An 18,832-nucleotide genomic window follows, 5' to 3' on the forward strand; every position below is an offset into this window, starting at 1 on the left:
CTCCTTGTTTCTACTGTCCATTTTATCAGCTCCACTTACCATATGGAAGCACTTTGTAATTCTACAATTACTGTCTGTAGTCCATCTGTTTCTCTACATACTGTTTTAGCCTGCTTTTATTCTGTTCCTCAATGGTCAGGACCTCCACAGAGCAGGTATTATTCAGGTTGTGGATCATTCTCAGCACTGAAGTGACAATGACATGCTGTTCATCTTGTAGACATTCATCAGTGGTCACTGGACGCTGCCCACGGGGCACTGTTGGCTGGATATTTTTGGTTGGTGGACTATTCTCAGTCGAGCTGTGACAGTGAGGTGTTTAAAAACTCCATCAGCACTGCTGTGTCCGATCCACTCATACCAGCACAACACACACTAACACACCACCACCATGTCATTGTCACTGCAGTGCTGAGAATGATCCACCACTCAAATAATACCTGCTCTGTAGGGGTCCTGTGGGGGGTCCTGACCATTAAAGAACAGGGTGAAAACAGGCTAAAAAAGTATGTAGAGAAACAGATGGACTACAGACAGTAATTGTAGAACTACAAAGTGCTCCTATATGGTAAGTGGAGCTGATAAAATGGACAGTGTGTGTAGAAACCAGGAGGTGGTTTTAATGTTATGGCTGATCGGTGTATGTTTATGGGTTTAGGTGAGATCTGTGGGTGTTCATGTTTGTTCATGTAGTGTGGAATTGTAATACTGTACATTATGTCACTTATTAAACGAGATGTTTATTCCACAGCATTAATTGCCTAAAGTTTGTTTTCACAAACCCAGTTGTTTAGGTGTTTGGCTTTTGTAATTACTTCCAGCAAAAATGCATTCAAATGACTAAATAGAGAACAATTCTGTCATAATCAAATATTATGACTGCTGTTATGATGACAGTCTGTCATGGGATCTGACTTCATTATTGGCTCCGTGCTTGGATTAGTCATCCAGGGTAATAGAATACAGCAGACAGCTTAAGGCTTCTGGCTCAGAGAAGTGCACCAACATAGAGCTGCCCAAGTTCAGCCTAGCTGCTGCGCTCCCTACAGACACCCTGAATGGTCTTAACATAAGCTAATATTACTGTAAAAAGACTCTTAAAATAATTCCTGCTGTCTTAATCAGACAAGCCTGTAGGAACCTTTCAGATCTAAGCTAGCTGTTGTTTTGATTTAATTAATCAGGCATGTGTAAGAAACACAAATTGAGGCTTAAGCTTTGAGTGGTTGACTACAGGCCAGAATTTTGGCAGTTTGACTGAGTTTTTGCCAGTCAGACTGTAGCAGTTCAGAGGGTAATTCTCCATTAGTTTTTTCCCCTTTGTGTGCTCAGGTATGCAGCTGCCATGTTTATCTGTTTTGCTCTAGAGATTTTTTGCATACTTAGCATATTTTCTTTTTTTTTTTCCTGGCACCTGTCCCAATCTGGTTATATGGGGAGCATCCCGCTCCTCCCCCTCTACCTTTCAGTGTTACAGATTTCCTGCCTGCTATTGTGTCTACTGCTGGATAGGGACATCCTGGTTCAAGCATTCGGGTTACTCCTCTTGTCGTTTTTACCTCAGAGGTTACTCTTTCGTTTTCTGTGTATTTCTCTCTGTTTCCTTCCCTCCCTGCTTCTGCACGTTGCTCATGTCTTCCTCATACAGTGACGTTTCATGTCAACGTGATGTTGGCAACGTACGACCAGATCTTCTGATGCTTTTGTTCATATGTATGGAGAGGAATTAGTGACAAACTGAAATGCAATTACTACCATGGAAGAATGTGAAATGCAATACACGTCATTGCTTATCCATAGGAACATGCGGAATACGTGCCAAAATTAAAAGCAAGACCTGTGTTATATTGTTTTTACATCTCTCAACGATACACAAGCATTTGAAAAACAAAATCATGAATTTGTGTCAGAATTAAGTACAATCAACTGTCAAATTAAATCAAGGCACATATTTATTCCTTTTACTGTGCTGTGCTAAAGCATGCCAAAATAAAAAGTAAAATAGCCATTGCATTAATGTAATATCACTCTACCCTTTTTTAAAAAATGCATTTTCTCCCCTTTTTCTCCCTCTTTAGCGCGTCCAATTGCCCAACTGCATCGTGCTTCCTCTCTGCCTATGCCGATCTCTGCTCTGACTGAGGAGATCGAAGCTAACCCACGCCCCCTTCGACACGTGGGCAGCAAGCCGTATGCATCTTGTCACCCACACATTGACGAGTGTTGTGCCACCTAGCGTTGTGTACGGAGAGACACACCCTAAGAGCACTCCTTCCCCATCTCTGTGCAGGCGCCTCTAATCAGCCAGCAGAGGTCGTAATTGCACCATTCTGACAGAGAGAGACCCATATCCGGATTAGTCCCGCCCACCTGAACAACCGGCCAATCGTTGTTCATGTGGCCGCTCGGCCTTCAGCCGGCAAGGCAGAGCTGAGATTCGATACGATGCGAGATCCCAGTCTGGTTGCAGCGTGTGTTTTTTACCGCTGCGCCACCTGAGCGGCCATATCACTCGACCTTTTAACAGAGAAACAATAGACTACATGTAGGTTTGCATTTAAAAGGATGAAATGCTGAATTACTGTCAGAGCTTGAAATGCAATAAACTCACAGCTGTACTACATTTCACTGTGGTGCTTTGAGTGTACAAAAAGAAAATGCAGTGTCAAATCACAATCCATTACCGAATTTGGGCCGTGGTTAAGTGCCTGTACAAACACAATTGATCGAGCTATTTTGTTTTGTAAATGCAAATCCTTGTGTGTTGTTTTTCAGTGAAGTGGTCAAGCGACGTAAAAACTATTTAATAGAGATATTGCTTTACTATGGAAAAGCAATGACGTGTGTACATTGCATTTCACATTTTCCACTGTAGTAACTGTATTTCAGTTTGCCACTAATTCCTCTTCATACATATTAGGATATAATAGGACCTGGGTAGACTGCTTAGCTATTACTCATTACTTTAACATCATTTTAGCTATTAATCAGGCCTATCATAATTAATGCACAACATCCTAATTAGGCCAATCGTGACCACAAACAATGGTCTAACAAATCTGCACTATTGTGTATAGCTGCACTAGCAAACCCTAGCCATTCCTTTCTCAAACAGGGCCTGTTGTGTCTGTTGAGTTCCCGTTTAGACTGGTGGCACAGCTGAGACTTGTATCTCAGAGATACTGAGCCAAGGCAATGGACCACTGCAGACCACTTACTCCTTCTTGCAAATACGTTACTTGAGTATTTAGAGATTGGGTTGGGGGTATGCAGAGACAAGGCAGGAATGGGGCTAGGCTCCACTTATTATCCATCCCCAACTTTGACTTAATAGCCATTCCATTCCAGAAGCCAGCTGAGATACGTGTTAACCCCAATAACTTTCACCTCCAGTCAGGCCATTACGCACAACTTCCTGGAGTGTTCTACATCCTTCTCTCTCCGACTATAACATTCTGAACTGAGTGAGTGGCGGAGAAGACGGATGTGTGCCATTTCCTGCTCTCTGATGAGAGGATGAAGTAGTAGCTGAAAAAGGACATCCTGCTCATGGTCAACAATGCACCAGCCATTTTAGGCAAACAAGCTAACGCAACACCAACACCTGGCGACCTGCCTCATGAAAGTCCCTTCTCACCTTTCTTTCCAGTAAGCTCTCTCAAAACACTGGGACGTGCAGTTTGACGTACATCAATAATCACAACAATCATTCCTGGTGTTTTCATTTGTTGAACTTCCAGAAATCTCACAGCAGTTACTGGAGCATGTACAGTTCAACCTTTCAAGCCTGTGTAATGATGTTCTGTTCTTTGCTTACTTCCAAACTCTGTGAGCTCTGGTTTCCTCCCACAGTCCAAAGATTCGTAAGTGAGGTGAATTGAAGATACAAAATTGGCCGTGATGCTGTTTCGACATTAAACTTCAACTGATGAATCGGTATGGCGACTAGTAAGCTGTGAAATGTGGAGAGCGGCTTTACGTTTTAGACAGCAATCCTATGTTTACTGATCCTGGATAGGGCGGCACGGTGGCTAAGTGGGTAGCACTGTCGCCTCACAGCAAGATGATCCTGTGTTCGATCCCCAGGTGGGGCGGTCCGGGTCCTTTCTGTGCGGAGTTTGCATGTTCTCCCCGTGTCTGCGTGGGTTTCCTCCGGGTGCTCCAGTTTCCTCCCACAGTCCAAAGACATGCAGGTGGGGTGAATTGGAGACACTAAATCGTCCATGACTGTGTTCGATATAACCTTGTGAACTGATTAACTTTGTGTAATGAGTAACTACCGTTTGTGTCATGAATGTAACCAAAGTGTAAAAATCCTAATAAACAAACAAACAAACTGATCCTGGGTAACTTGTTGTGGCTTTGTAGCTCTTTATTAAGATTTATTTCTCCCTTCGATTACCCCAAAAAAAGAATATCAAATTTTTAGCAAAAATACATTTAATACAAAACTGTAAATCGTGTTTATTATTTTAAACTTGGTGCTTAGTGGTACAGCCAGCAGAAAGCGGTTTTGTCGTGTATCATGTGAAAGGTGCGTGCACTAAGTGAACTTGTGGTAAATGACGCGCAAAATCACCTGAGTGTGACACCTTGACAGTATTTGTTAGCAACTCTGATGTGCTTTCTGCTCGCTTCTCTTTTTCCACAGTTCTGTCAGCCAGGGGGATGGAGGCTGTCTCATGAAAGGAAACCTCCGACCTTTTTTACAGTGGTGCTGACGGACATCGAATCGGACAGACACTACTGCTCCTGCCTGACCTTCTACGAGGCTGAGGTCAACCTGCAGGTGAGGCTGACTGAAGCTGTACTTACAGTCTTTTTAAGGTTCTCTCCATATGGTTCCTTATAAAACCAATACATAAGACAGTTGGGATCATTGGGATTCATTTTGGAATAATGCCAAGGTGTGATCTTTGAGGAATTCAGAGATAAAATTTTTGATAACATCATGGACATTATTTTGTTAAAAAGTAGCTTCAGTTAGGTGGTCATGGTCATTTCAGCTGCTTCGTCTGTTGCTAAGAAGAAAAAGATAAATTGACACAAAGCATTTTTTTTTGCATTTTCCCCACAATTCATTTTCCTCACAATCTAGTCGTATCCAATTACCCGATTGCATTACGCTTCCCCTCTACTGATGTTGACCTCCACTCTTTACTGATAAGAGCCGTGACTAACACACGCCCCCTCTGACGCGTGTGCAGTAGCCGACTGCATCTTTGCACCTGCATGAGGCGAGTTCATGTGTGGATCAACTTTGCACACGGAGAGACACACCCTGACCACATTATCCCTAGTCTCTGTGCAGGCGCCATCAATCAGCCAGCAGAGATCGTAATTGCATCAGTTATGAGGAATCCTCTCTGGCACCCTCCCTGAACAACAAACCAATCATTGCTCGTGTAGGCGTCCAGCCTGTCGGTAGATGAGTTCGAGATGTCAGCTCTAGTGTGTAAGTTGAAGCTCAATACGCACTTAATATGCACACTTTAATTTCAGAGGCTAACCTATTGTTTGCACCAGTACCTGGTATTGTTGTGTAATCTTACCCTAACTTCGAACTTGGTAAATCGATTGGATTTATATTGTAACTGTACAGGCTTGATTTGAATTTCTCGCTGTTTGTTTGATTTAATGCTTTACATTCTTTTTTCATTGGGTTTTGTTGTTCTCTTCCTCTCAGCGAGAGGTTTATTTATAAACTCATTACTTGCATGATTGTTTCCAGTTACGGGCTTTAGGAAGGAATTTCAAGAACTGCTCCAATAAAAAGCAGCTCAGAAATTAAACTCTTCAGCTTGACCGATGCATGCACCGCACACCGTCTGTAAATAATATTTACTGTGTCAAACATCCTGTAACTGGTTTTTGAACTGGAATGAATATTGGCACAGGATCTGAAATTCAAACCTTAATTAGTGGAGTGGATGTTCAGCGTGGAATCGCAATACAGTGAATCATGACTTTTTATTGCTAGACTGTTTGGAAAGGTTCATTAGTTTACCCATGTATTCGGGAAATCCATTTAGACTTTTCTTCTCGAATGTAGAGTTATGAGAATTACTTTATTAATAGCTATTTATAAAAGAAAATCTGGATTATTGTAATAATAGAATAAGAAACTACTTCTGTTTAAAACAATGTGCTTTTGATTTACTCTTGTGTTTTACTGTTAGATTAGAATTAATGATGTCAAACCACACTCACAATCACACATCTTCAACCACTTGAGACAGCAGCTAACCACAGCACTAACCATAAAGAAAATATTCAGCCATGCTAAAGCAGAGCTGCTACTTAAATTCCTATCACTAACAAAACTAAAAATGCACATCTGATTACCACCAGACAACAGACACAACCATACAGTGATAAAATAAACTCTACCTTTTTCCCTTTGAAAAACCAAGTCTCTCACAAATGTTCCTGCTAGAAAAATAGCCAACAAGCAATTATGGTGTAAAAATTCCACTAACTTGACCAAAATTATTATTATTCATTATTAATATGCAGGTTTTGAATCCCCAGTTGTGCTATCAGTCGGTCGAGCGTCTGCATGCAGCTTGCTTCTTGCTTCACATTTGAGAAAAGATAACCCTGTATTGGGTGGCGCGGTGGCTAAGTGGGTAGCACTGTCGCCTCACGGCAAGAAGGTCCTGGGTTCGATCCCCAGGCGGGGCGGTCCGGGTCCTTTCTGTGCGGAGTTTGCATGTTCTCCCCGTGTCTGCGTGGGTTTCCTCCGGGAGCTCCGGTTTCCTCCCACAGTCCAAAGACATGCAGTCAGATTAATTGGAGACACTGATTGCCCTATAAGTGAATGTGTATATGGGTGTGTGTGTATGTGTGTGTATGTGTGTGTATGTGTGTGTATGTGTGTCTGCCCTGCGATGGACTGGCGTCCCATCCAGGGTGTTACTGTGTGCCTTGCGCCCATTAGAAAGCTGGGATAGGCTCCACCCCACCCCCACCCCACCCACACAACCCTAATTGGATAAGCGGATAAGAAAATGAATGAATGAATGAATGAATAACCCTGTATTGCCTAATTCAAATCTATCCAACCAGTAAAAGTCATTCATGTAAGCTTGGCACATTGTATTTGTGACGCCAAACTTGACTTTAGTCTTTACTTCTTCTTTTAGCTTTTGCAGCTCCTATTAGGGTTCTCCACAGTGAATCATTTGTCACCATCTTGCCTGGCCTGAACATTCTCTTGTGTTACACCAACCACCTACATGTTACATTCCTTCTCCCTCTCCCTTGTCCTTCTTCTCCTTGTTCCAGCAGTGTTATAGCTTCCATCAGTGCTCTGCTTGTCAACAAGTCAAGGTCAAATCAAGGTTTATTTGTCACTGTTAACAACAGTTAACAGTCGTTGTTAAAGTGGTATGACTGATCCGGAATGTCAATCTGACTTATGATCTGCGTATTTTATTTGGCACTTTTTACTTTTTAGGATGCACTTCCTGATGCAACACTTTTTATTTCTTCTTATTGGGGCTGGCACAAAGAGTACGCTGAAACGTTAACCCCCATAAAATAACATAATTTTGGGCAGACTTATGTAATTGTCAGTATTTACATTCAAATATCAAGAGGTTATGTTCAGTGAAAATAATATTGGAATGATGAAATGAATGAATATTGGAATGAACTAGTAAGTGGTATTGGAGAGAAGATTGTATTGGTGCATCCCTAAGCAAACCATTTACAACCCTAACTATGACCCTAAATCTGGTCACATTTAATGAGCTATTATTAAAAAATTCCTAGTGGTTAACCAGCTTTTTATTGAAATGTCTCAGTTTAATGGAATATCCTCTGGTCATTGTGAAGACTATGCAGTGGTTTGGCTGGGGGGTGACAGTACGTCAGGTCCTGAGGCTGTGATAACTTCCAGCTGTCTGTTGGTTCTCCCTCCCTCTCGATTTCTTGCGGGAGTCATCCTCTCTCAAAGAGATGCTTTAATGCTAGTCACTTGTACTTTGTGCTCCGATGTCGAGGGCCTAAGGCCACCCATGTGCATGCAGCTGCAGTGTAAAGTCAAGCATTCAGACCAAAGAACTATTCTTATTCAGCTCACATATGATTGACAGCTTTCTTCTGCCGTCCGTGTTTGTTTTTTGGAATTACAAATCATGACTGCAAATAAATCTAGCTCACGGACGGCTACTCTGATTGTTTGAAAAAAAAATAAAAATCTAAGCGACCAGGTGGTGCAGCGATAAAACATGTGAGCCTACTGCCAGTATTATCAGTTAATTGGGCTTCTACACAGACATGATAAGCTATTTCTGGGAAGGGAGGTGGCTGAACAGCCTAGCCATTGGAAGGTTCAATTGTAGGTGTGCTTTCAGTGCCGGTCCCAAGCCCCGATAAAAATCAAGAAGGGCATCTGTTGTAAAACTGTGCCAAATCAAGTACTCAGACCAGAATGATCTGCTTTGATGACTCCTAAATACAGGAGCGTCAAAAAGAGAAAAAAAAAGTATTTTTTTATTTAGCAATGTAGCACCTAACTATGATGCACCCTCCAGCATGCTTTACAGCTCCATATGCTTTTGAAATATGGAACTGAATTGAATTGATTTAAGCATTAAAATGCTTTTGCATTTTGGTTTTAGACCTTTTTGATAAAACTAATCAAGACTGATCTAAAGACAAGCAAACATAGCCTTTTCACAACCCACATAACCACTGATCTTATTTTAGTTTTTAGCTCAGACATGTACATATATTTTTGAGACAAGTGGCACTTTGACTTTCCTTTCTAATTAAAAAATCTGTGTTCCCAAATTACTGCTACTACTTCAGTTACAGCGGATGATTCGTCTCCATCTTGCCCCGTCGTGAACATTCTCCACTGTCCCACCAACTACCTGCATGTCCTCCCTCACTGCACACATTTCAGTCACACGTTAAAGCCATTACAAGCAGATGTGTGTGTAACTTTCAGCATCACTTCTAGTCTAATGAAATTTAAATGACACACAACAAACCTTTTTATAATGACAAAAAATCTGTAACCAACAACAGACTTTTTATTACTCGGTGGATAACTGGTGTCCAACAAGCATATTGTGACCCAATAAACTATCAAAAGCGGAGTCCAAATTGTTTTACTTTTGAAGGATCAACTTTTAATTCACAGTTACAAAAAGTGTCAAATATTGAGTCTAATGTTCATGTTATCAGATTGAAAGAAGCAGTTGTGGAATGTACTGTATTGTCTTTCATAATTGAGCCAAATCCTCCCAATAATACTGAAATGTGTTTCTGATCTGTGGGGTATTTTAATCCCTCACTAACCACAATAAATACTGTGGCTCTTATGGCATGTTTTCTTTGTCTGAGCAAACATAAGGCTTTAGTCGGCGGGGTCTTGTAAGGTAGGCACCAGTGAGCTTCTACGCATTATTAAGGATTCAAGAGGCAATCAGAACCAGACCAAGAGCATCTTATGTCAGGAGTTGAACACTGATTTTTTGTATTGTGTTGTGGAATGCAAAACATGGTTCACTTACACTGATCAGCCATAACATTAAAACCACCTCCCTGTTTCTACACTCACTGTCCATTTTATCAGCTCCACTTACCATATAGGAGCACTTTGTAGTTCTACATTTACTGACTGTAGTCCATCTGTTTCTCTACATACTCTTTTAGCCTGCTTGCACCCTGTTCTTCAATGGTCAGGACCCCCACAGTACCACCACAGAACAGGTATTATTTGGATGGTATTGGTCAGCACTGCAGTGACACTGACGTTGTGGTGGTGTGTTAGTGAGTGTTGTGCTGGTATGAGTGGATCAGACACTGCAGCGCTGCTGGAGTTTTTAAGTACCATGTCCACTCACTGTCCACTCTATTAGACACTCTTACCTAGTTGGTCGAACTTGTAGATGTAAAGTCAGAGACGATCGCTCATCTATTGCTGCTGTTTGAGTTGGTCATCTTCTAGATCTTCATCAGTGGTCACAGGACGATGCACACTGGGCGCTGTTGGCTGGATATAATTTTGGTGGACTATTCTCAGTCCAGCAGTGACAGTGAGGTGTTTAAAAACTCCATCAGTGCTGCTGTGTCCTATGCACTCATACCAGCACAACACACACTAACACACCACCACCATGTCAGTGTCACTGCAGTGCTGAGAATGATCCACCACCCAAATAATACCTGCTCTGTGGTGGTCCTGTGGGGGTCCTGACCATTGACGAACAGCATGAAAGGGGGCTAACAAAGCATGCAGACAAACAGATCGACTACAGTCAGTAATTGTAGAACTACAAAGTGCTTCTATATGGTAAGTGGAGCTGATAAGATAGATTTTTGCTGCAACTACTTTTTGTTAATTCTACCAAAGATTTTCTATAGCATATAAATCAGGAGACTAAATAGGCCACTCCAGGATATAACAGCACTGATTCTTAAACTAAGTGTTGGTTGACTTAAAAGTGTGCTTGGGATCACTGTCTTGCTGAATATTATTACCAAGGTTCAGTTTTGCCAGAAGGCAGAACTTTATTTCTCCGAATGTCTTGGGATTTCTTTAAATACATACTGCCAGTCACAGGACAAGGTTGCCATTTCCTGCAGCAGAAAACATCCCACATCATCACTGACCCACCTCCATGCTTTAAAGCCTTAAAATCAGCCAGATGTGTGACATTATTTGATCATTGTCTGGCTTTTTTGTTTATTCCAACTCCCTTAACAAGAAAGTTCTGGTTGCCCCTAAAACATATTTTAACAATTTAGCACATTAAATGCAATTTTCTTCTTTTTTGCATCTTGCAGATTCGACACGCTATTGTTAATGTCAATGTTCCAACTATCTTTCTTCACTGATGTCATTTTTTTAAAGACTTATGCAGAAAATAGGTTCCTTTTCAAAACCACATCAGGCCTAATGTCTCGGATTAAACATCCAGCTTCTGTGGCTCAAGTACATGACTTGTTTTATGAGCCATCTTGAGAGAAAGCCTGGAGAGGTATTTTGGACAATACTATAGGCAGGCAAAAGTCTATTGAAAGTTTTGAAGTTCTATTTGCTTGGTGTGTGTGGTTACTGCAGTAGCATTTACACTACAGACATACGTATGTATGGGCACAAAACATATTACCTATGTGAAAAACATTCATCATCAGTAATTACCTTTATGTAATTGGTTCTTGTATTTTTTTTTTTTCACGTAACAGACACTGCAGAATGATGATGAGGAAGATGAGGAAGACGATGGTCTAATCCAGCCAGCTGAGGCGTTTGCACCCAAAAGTCTGATCCTCGTCTCCAGGCTGGATTATCCAGAAATTTTCAGGGTAATGTAAAATAAACTACGTTGGCATGACGGTTCTTCTTCGCTATCATAACGGGCTCAACAAGTGGCCTATTATTGGTAACCTCTGCATTTCTGAAACACTGCAACAATACTGTGTGCACAGGAACTGCTAAATATGCATCATGATGCTTCTACAATACTACATCATAATGTATTTTATTAATAAAACTAATTTAGGAGGCCCTTCTTTAACATTATCATGACATGCTAACATGGTTAGTCTTTAAACAACTATTAGTCAGTCAAGTGCTTATAGTTTCTTCCACTAGAAACACAGTTGAATAAATCCATCACCGCTTTAAACAGCAGCATTTTCTCTATGAGCTGGCACATGCACACTAAAGGTGGATTAGTCTTAAATCAGTGGCCTGAACTTTAGTTCATTGTCGGCTATTGGAAATTTTAATTGGAGTTTTTTTTTTGGAGTTTTAATGTCATTTTTCCTGACACTGTTAATTGAGCATTGATTTTTTTTGTGGCTTCAGTTCATTATTAACTGAGTATTTACTTAATACTCAATAGTTTGTGGTTTGTGTTTGGTAGTATTCAAAAGCAACGCCAAAGAACAAGGGAGATCATTTAAATGTGAGGTGACTGCGTCAACTACAGTGGTAGCCTAGTGGGTAGAGCATTAAGCTATCAGTCGGAAGATTGTCAGTTCAAATCCAATCTATGCAGCCACTGTTGGGCCCTTAAACAAGGCCCTTAACCCTGTCTGCTCCAGGGGCGCCGTACAGTGGCTGACCCTGTGCTCTGACCCCACCTTCCAAACATGCTAGGATATGCGGAAAAAAAACGTTTTTCATTTCATTGTTTCATTTTTCATCTACTCACGTGTATATGTATATATGACAAGTAAAGGTGTTTTTTTTCCCTTCTAATTCTTCTTCAAATAGGTGTCTTGTATATACAGTATCAGAGTTTGGATGCAGAATATTTGCATTATTAAGACAAGAATTTAAAAAGTGCACTTGGGTGCTTTAAAAAGGTGTTTGTACACCTCTAGTATTAATTATGAAGATGTTTTTTTCTGTGCAATGATTAAAGCTCTAGACTTTTAGTCTGTAGGGAAACATTGAAGACTATGATGAGCTTTTAATGCACAGTTAGGCCTGTACAACCTGGGCCCATTTTTCCCCTTGTGACTTAGTGCTGCCTTGGCATTGCACTCACCTCATGATTTACAAATTAACTATTGGTCATGAGTGATTGTGGAAGATGAATTGTTGCGAGTCCTCACCATGTCTTTAACGGCACACTAGATTAATGATTACAGTTGTTTATGCATGCACATTGCCGTTTTTATGTCTGTGGTGGTGACTTCTGCTGTCAGTGACTTTAAATCTGTATTAAGTCTTAACTACAAGTCCTTGTGAAATGCTCTGATGTGTGTAGCGCACAACCAGGAGAGACATTCCTAATCAAATACACCACCCATGTGTGAGAATCTGTGTTTATTGTACAGGTTTTTGTCTATGTACTTCTATCTTGTATGTATCTGTATCTGTGTTTATCGACTAAACTGCATGTCTGTTTTTCTTCAGGGCTGTTTGGGGCTGATATACACAGTTTACATTGACAGTCTGAACTTCCCTCTGGAGGGTCTGGTGGCCAGCCTCCTCACATGCACTGTGCCTACAGCAGGAGGCTCCCAGGTGAGATATTACTTAGCCAAACAATTCCTTAAATGCCTCTACCCTTGAGCTAGTGTCGCTGTGGGACCAGTGTGGGGCTCATAGTGGAATGCGAGCGCCACGGAGGGTCACTTAGGGTTATTTAGTTCGTCTGACTCAGGACCTTAAGCGTGGCTGGGTCAAAGAGGAGGCGTCAGGTCTTACTGCGTGTATTTTTATAGGAAATTTAATAGAAGGAGGAGTTTTTTAAGGGCCTATTAGGTGTCTTGTTTTTTTAAACTAATAAAGACAGGTCATGATGCCACATGTGACATTTTAGACTTTTGCCATATACATTTAATGCAGTTTTTTGAAGGTTTTTCTCAATTTTACTTTTAGAATATTTAGTATACAAGATCTTTTAAAACTATTGAACCACTGTATCGTACCTAATCTATTAACGAACTGTACCAACATGGTCACACTGAGCTTATTTATTTATACAAACATTTATTGTATCAAATGTCAATGCTTATATCAAAAAATTAATTTATTAAATTTAATTACCTCAAAATAACATCCAGCTGTCTTGCTGCCTAAAAAATAACTTCATGCATTTGTGTCATTGAAATTTTTTTCTTTTGCATTTGGAAATTGGATGTATGTACTAATTAAAGGCTGCTGCTTTAAACATGCAAATTAAAGTATGTATCCAAGAGACATGGTGCAAGGAGCTAGATTTACCATCCATCATCTGCACTCCATTAATCTCTGAGAAATAAGAGTAGCATTAAAATTTGTCTGAGCAGATATTTATATTAACACAACATATTAACATAAAGCCAGTGCTGAATTTGTAGATAGCCTTGTATATCCAAGTCACAATTTTAAGCCGTTTATGCTGTTTGCAACAATATACCTTTACTACGCCAGGCTACCTGCCCTGACTAGCATGTAAACGTATGTGCAATCCCACTGTTTGGCTTAGAAACATCATATCAAGGACATTAAGCTTATCCCAAAGCTATTCATTGGGTTTAAAGTCAGTGCTCTGTGGAGGCCACGAGAGTTCCTTCACACCATATTTGTCAAACCGTGTCTATATGGACCTTGTTTATATCACTTTTATATTTGATAAGGTGTGGCAGCACTCTACTGCTTAACCCACCATTGCTTAGATCAGCGTTCAGATCTCAGCGGTGCTACCAAACCCAGTTATAGATTGGTGCCCTGTCCAGGGTATTCATGCCTTGCACCCTGAGTTTCCCATCAAAACCAGATTTGTTCAGACCCTGACCAAGTTTAATCAGTTTATGGTAATGAGATTTAATGAAATGAAATAATTGATTTAAGACACCTGATAACAATGGGTATGTTATAAACACTTTATCCACATATAGGCAGTATCCACATATGTTCGGCCACATTCCCCTTAAACACAATTATAATAATTTGTATTCTGGTATTCTGTTTAGGAACACTGTGTGCCTATCCTGACTTATAAATAGTTATCCTCCTTCTCTCTTAGGTACACTTGAAGCTGGTCATATACCATAAAATAATAATTTTCTTATAATCAAGTAAATAAGAAAGAAGACGTAGTATTTAAATGTTTAATTAATAGGCTCAATTACTGTTCTCACTCTGTTTTAGTTCTTTACATTTGGTGGTATGAAGCTGTATTTAGTTTTATACTCGTGATATGTTTACATTTGTTGGACTTAATGCTAAAATCCATGTGTAATAAAGTTTGCACAGATGTGAAAAGCATAGCAGAATCGCTAATAACACAGTAAAGCTTTCGGTTTTAGAACCAACGGAAAGAATGTGGTCTGAAATGATCTGAAGCATGGTCTCAAACTGGACTGACTGTGATTTACAGGTTTTGGTGTAATGCACCAATACATTTCACAATTCCTCCTGCAGCCATTATTCTTCTCAGCTGCATAGTGCATAGCACTGAGATCAAACAGAGCTTGAGTTAGAAACCTTAAGATTGGGGCAAACTCGCTCTCCAACCCGAGTCAAAACTCCCAACTTGTAATAACGTATGGATCCATCCTGTTTCTGTTTGTTTGTTTATTAGGATTTTAACGTCATGTTTTTACACTTTTGGTTACATTCATGACAGGAACGGTAGTTATTCACCTCACTTGCATGTCTTTGGACTGTGGGAGGAAACCGGAGCACCCGGAGTAAACCCACGCAGACACGGGGAGAACATGCAAACTCCACACAGAAAGGACCCGGACCGCCCCACCTGGGGTTCGAACCCAGGACCTTCTTGCTGTGAGGCGACAGTGCTACCCACTAAGCCACCGTGCCGCTATGGATCCATCCTGTTTTCACTTCAGCGTGTTTAGTATTGAATTCCATGTTCGTTTTATTTAGCCTTGTGTTAGAGTGCAGAACCACACACAGGCAAAGTCTTACTCCCAGATATGTCATATTGCTGTAGAGAGCTGCCATGCCTATCAGCTTTATTTTGGTAAACCTATGATTTGGGGTTTCCTGTGTGCTGGTAGTAAAATGACTAAAATTAATTTGGTTGTGATGTGGTAGAACGGCAGCATCAGAAAATGATTTCAACAGGACGGACAACACGAGGGCGCTTTTTTGGTCCTGTGGTTTGTAGTCTTGCATACTTTCACACTATTTCAGGTCAAAACCACCCATTTGTAAAAGAGTACAAATATTTCTTTACATTTTGAATGTTGTGCTGATGGTAGCAACTTTTGAACATATAAATGCAGCAGATATGATCAGCATGAAGACCTAAGTAGCTAAACTGAAGGGCCAAATCAACAGCCAGACCACTGGGTTGAAGTCTGTCCAAAAGAGACAGGGTGCAGGCAGAGGAGGGAGAAGCCACAAACCACAGACAGGTTGTTGGGTGGCCAAGACTCACTGATGCCAGAAGACATGATGGTTATGGCATCTGGTACAGACCAGCAGAGGAGCTAGTGTGGCTCAAATTGCAGAGCTTGTTAATACGGGTGATGAGGAGAATATGTCACAACACACAGTGCGTCGAACACTTCTGTGTAAAGGACTGCATAGCTGCAGACCAGTCAAAGTGTCCATGCTAACTCCTGTCATCTATCAGAAGCATCTTCAATAGGCAAGCAGGCATTGGAACATATAAGCAATGACAGAAGGTGGACTGGTCTGATGAATCCTGTTTTCTTTTATTTCACAAGGACAGCTGGACACGTGCATTGTTCACTGATGTTGGGCCATAATGCCTGGCTTGAAGTCAATGCTGGCAAAGCACATAAGCAAGAAATGTTATTTTTGTTTGTTTTAAAATGCTGGCTTACTATTACTGTTTGTTAGAAAAGTCTCTTATTGCTGCCCCATGCTGGCAAACGTGTCACTGACTCCACAGTTTGTGTTTATATTTGCAGAAGCTCTTTTCTCTGGGAGCTGGAGACCGGCAGCTGATTCAAATCCCTCTTGATGACAGGTTGCCAATAACCAATAAAAGTGTGGCTCTACTCTTCCAGCAACTAGGTGGGTCTTTTTCACTTCACTTTATAGCTCAGCATGGTACAGGTTCATATACCACAATCTTCAAACTGTTCTTCATCCTCTGTAAGGGCTGCCTCTATTGGGCCTCAGAGCAACACCCTTAAGTTCTAGTTAAGGTGGATTATGAACATGGTGGGGTAACAGTGAATGCTCTTTTAGTCTCTTTGTAATACATTTTCCCAATTTACAGCCACTGGTAAATGATGCCAATTTATACTGGAATCAGGTCTTGTACTTTGATTTGAATTGTAATATAAAGAATATGTTTTTGGTGCCCAGGTGGCACAGCTGGATATTCTGCTAGCACACCAGCACCTAGATTCTGAACTCCTCCGTTTGAAAATCGGCATTGCCACCGGTTGACTAAGTGCCATCTAGCGTGCATCATTGGCAGTGCCTGCAGCAGACACGTATCTGCTAGGGCGGGATGACCGGGCTATGTGGGTGGGATGACCGGGCTATGTGGGTGGGGTCTTCAAACGCTTTGTAAGGACCCTGATTAGCAGATAGCGAGGCGCCTGTGTAGAGTCCGACCCACACGCAGCCCTTAGCGGAACCCTTTTTCACCCATGCACTCTACACAGGCGCCTCTCTATATGCTAAACAGGGTCCTCCAGCAGCAAAAGACAAACTGACTACAGATGATGAGGCTTGTGTTTCATTTCCTGTAAGCAGTAAAAGCTAGGTGAAAACAAGCGCTTCCATTCCTTATCTTTTCACCTGACAGTGGCGTAGTCTCACTGAGTCTGGACCACGTATGGACAGACTAGTGTAAACTCCACCTCTGGTGTAGGCACCCTAACCAGGCAGTGGCCGAGGTTGGACAGTGGCGATGAAGACCAGTCAACTTGTTCCACCTTTAGGCCCAGCAAATTCTTGCAGAAAGAACAGTGTTGCATGAATGCGATACGTAGTGACCTCGAAAGGAATGTTTTAATAGCTAACGTGCACCCTCATTCTCAAAGAATTTGAAATAGCACATACACTCATGCACATTTATCACTGATACACTTATCTGGACAGTATTAGAGCTAGGTTGAGTCTGTATGATGGACAAATGATCCCTACCTTGACATCTGGTTTACGTCAGAATTAGAAAGTGCCTGTTCCAATAACATATAAAGCATTTGCCAACGTGTTTCACTTAGTCTGAACTCTGGGTCTACAGCAATGATTAGTCTCATATGTCTGGCTTTCTGATATGAATTCCAGCATGATCAATTCATATTTGGTTTTACTCTTAACTGGATGTCACAATGTGGTCTGCTCAATAACGTTTTCTCGTGCTGTAATGCAACTAGATTAGATTACATAAAACTTGCTGTGAACGTTTGCAGAGAAGCAAAAAAGATCTGCAGTCACATTGAGGTTGCAGGACAATGAGATCAGGGCTGTGCACAGTTGGAGTACCTTGTGGAAATACAGTTGTGTAATTGTGAGTCAGAGGGATTTGTATGTATTTTGGCACAGTTTGATTGCGATATAGGTCTCTGACAGTGGATTTTCTTCAGGCCATCATTTCCTTGAGGTATTTGTGATTGGCATTTGTGGAAAACCTGACAGCCTAGTCATTGGGAGGTGTAAGTTTTTCTGACTCATCACCGGATTTTTGCTGTTCTAATAGAAATGGTCTCTTTTATCTACAGGTTACAAGGGTTCATTTGTAAAGTATGAAAATAACCATGTCAAAAGATGAATTGGCTTGGATGTTTTTCTTGCTACCCTACCCCACAGCTTAGACATATGAAGAATACATGACACTGTTGACACTGTTACATATAGTACATAACCAGTACTTTTTATCAGTTTCGGAAGAATGTCCAGTTCTTGGTAATGTCATTGTTGTACCATATTCTATTGGTGACTGATACCTTCAAACAATGAGATATCTTTAATACTTTGTAAGCTCTTTGCAGACCGTGTTTTTGCTGTAAGATGCAACTAAGTAAATGTCAGGAAAATTCTACTAGAACAGTTGAACTTTATATGGTGTTAATCCTTACTTTATAAACCCTATTTTTTGTACTTTTGTCAGTGGAACTTGCACCTGGTGTGTATTTGTAGTAGAGTAAAGAAATGTTTACTTAGAAAGCACTTTTGTAAGTGGGACTGGACAAGAGTGTTTGCTAAACTCCATAAACGTAAATCCTAAGCATTGTCGTTTTTGGGAGACGTGTTCAAAGCTCATTACTCAATTTCGAAACAGGGACTCAGTCAGACACAAAGAATGTTCCCCATCATTGTCACACTCCGCAGGAAGTGCAGGCCTGGCGGAACAGGAAGCAGTTTGTCTACTGCGTGCCTTTATTTTGTTGTTTGTATGTAGCCTTTTGGCTGCCCTTA

General features: G+C 41.0%; 1 protein-coding gene across 2 annotated transcripts in view; it reads left to right on the forward strand.

Annotated features, from left to right (window-relative positions):
- The window catches only part of sbf2 (SET binding factor 2), a 143,782-nt gene that overhangs the window by 24,385 nt on the left and 100,565 nt on the right, over positions 1 to 18,832 (forward strand). For both annotated transcript variants that reach the window (XM_063013531.1, XM_063013532.1), the window contains exons 3-6: positions 4,652 to 4,789; positions 11,206 to 11,325; positions 12,890 to 13,000; positions 16,366 to 16,471. In XM_063013531.1, coding sequence (XP_062869601.1) covers positions 4,652 to 4,789; positions 11,206 to 11,325; positions 12,890 to 13,000; positions 16,366 to 16,471 — 475 coding nt within the window. The remainder of the gene's footprint in view (positions 1 to 4,651; positions 4,790 to 11,205; positions 11,326 to 12,889; positions 13,001 to 16,365; positions 16,472 to 18,832) is intronic.

The sequence above is a fragment of the Trichomycterus rosablanca genome, chromosome 17 (assembly GCF_030014385.1).
Source record: "Trichomycterus rosablanca isolate fTriRos1 chromosome 17, fTriRos1.hap1, whole genome shotgun sequence".
Classification (NCBI taxonomy): Eukaryota; Metazoa; Chordata; class Actinopteri; order Siluriformes; family Trichomycteridae; genus Trichomycterus; species Trichomycterus rosablanca.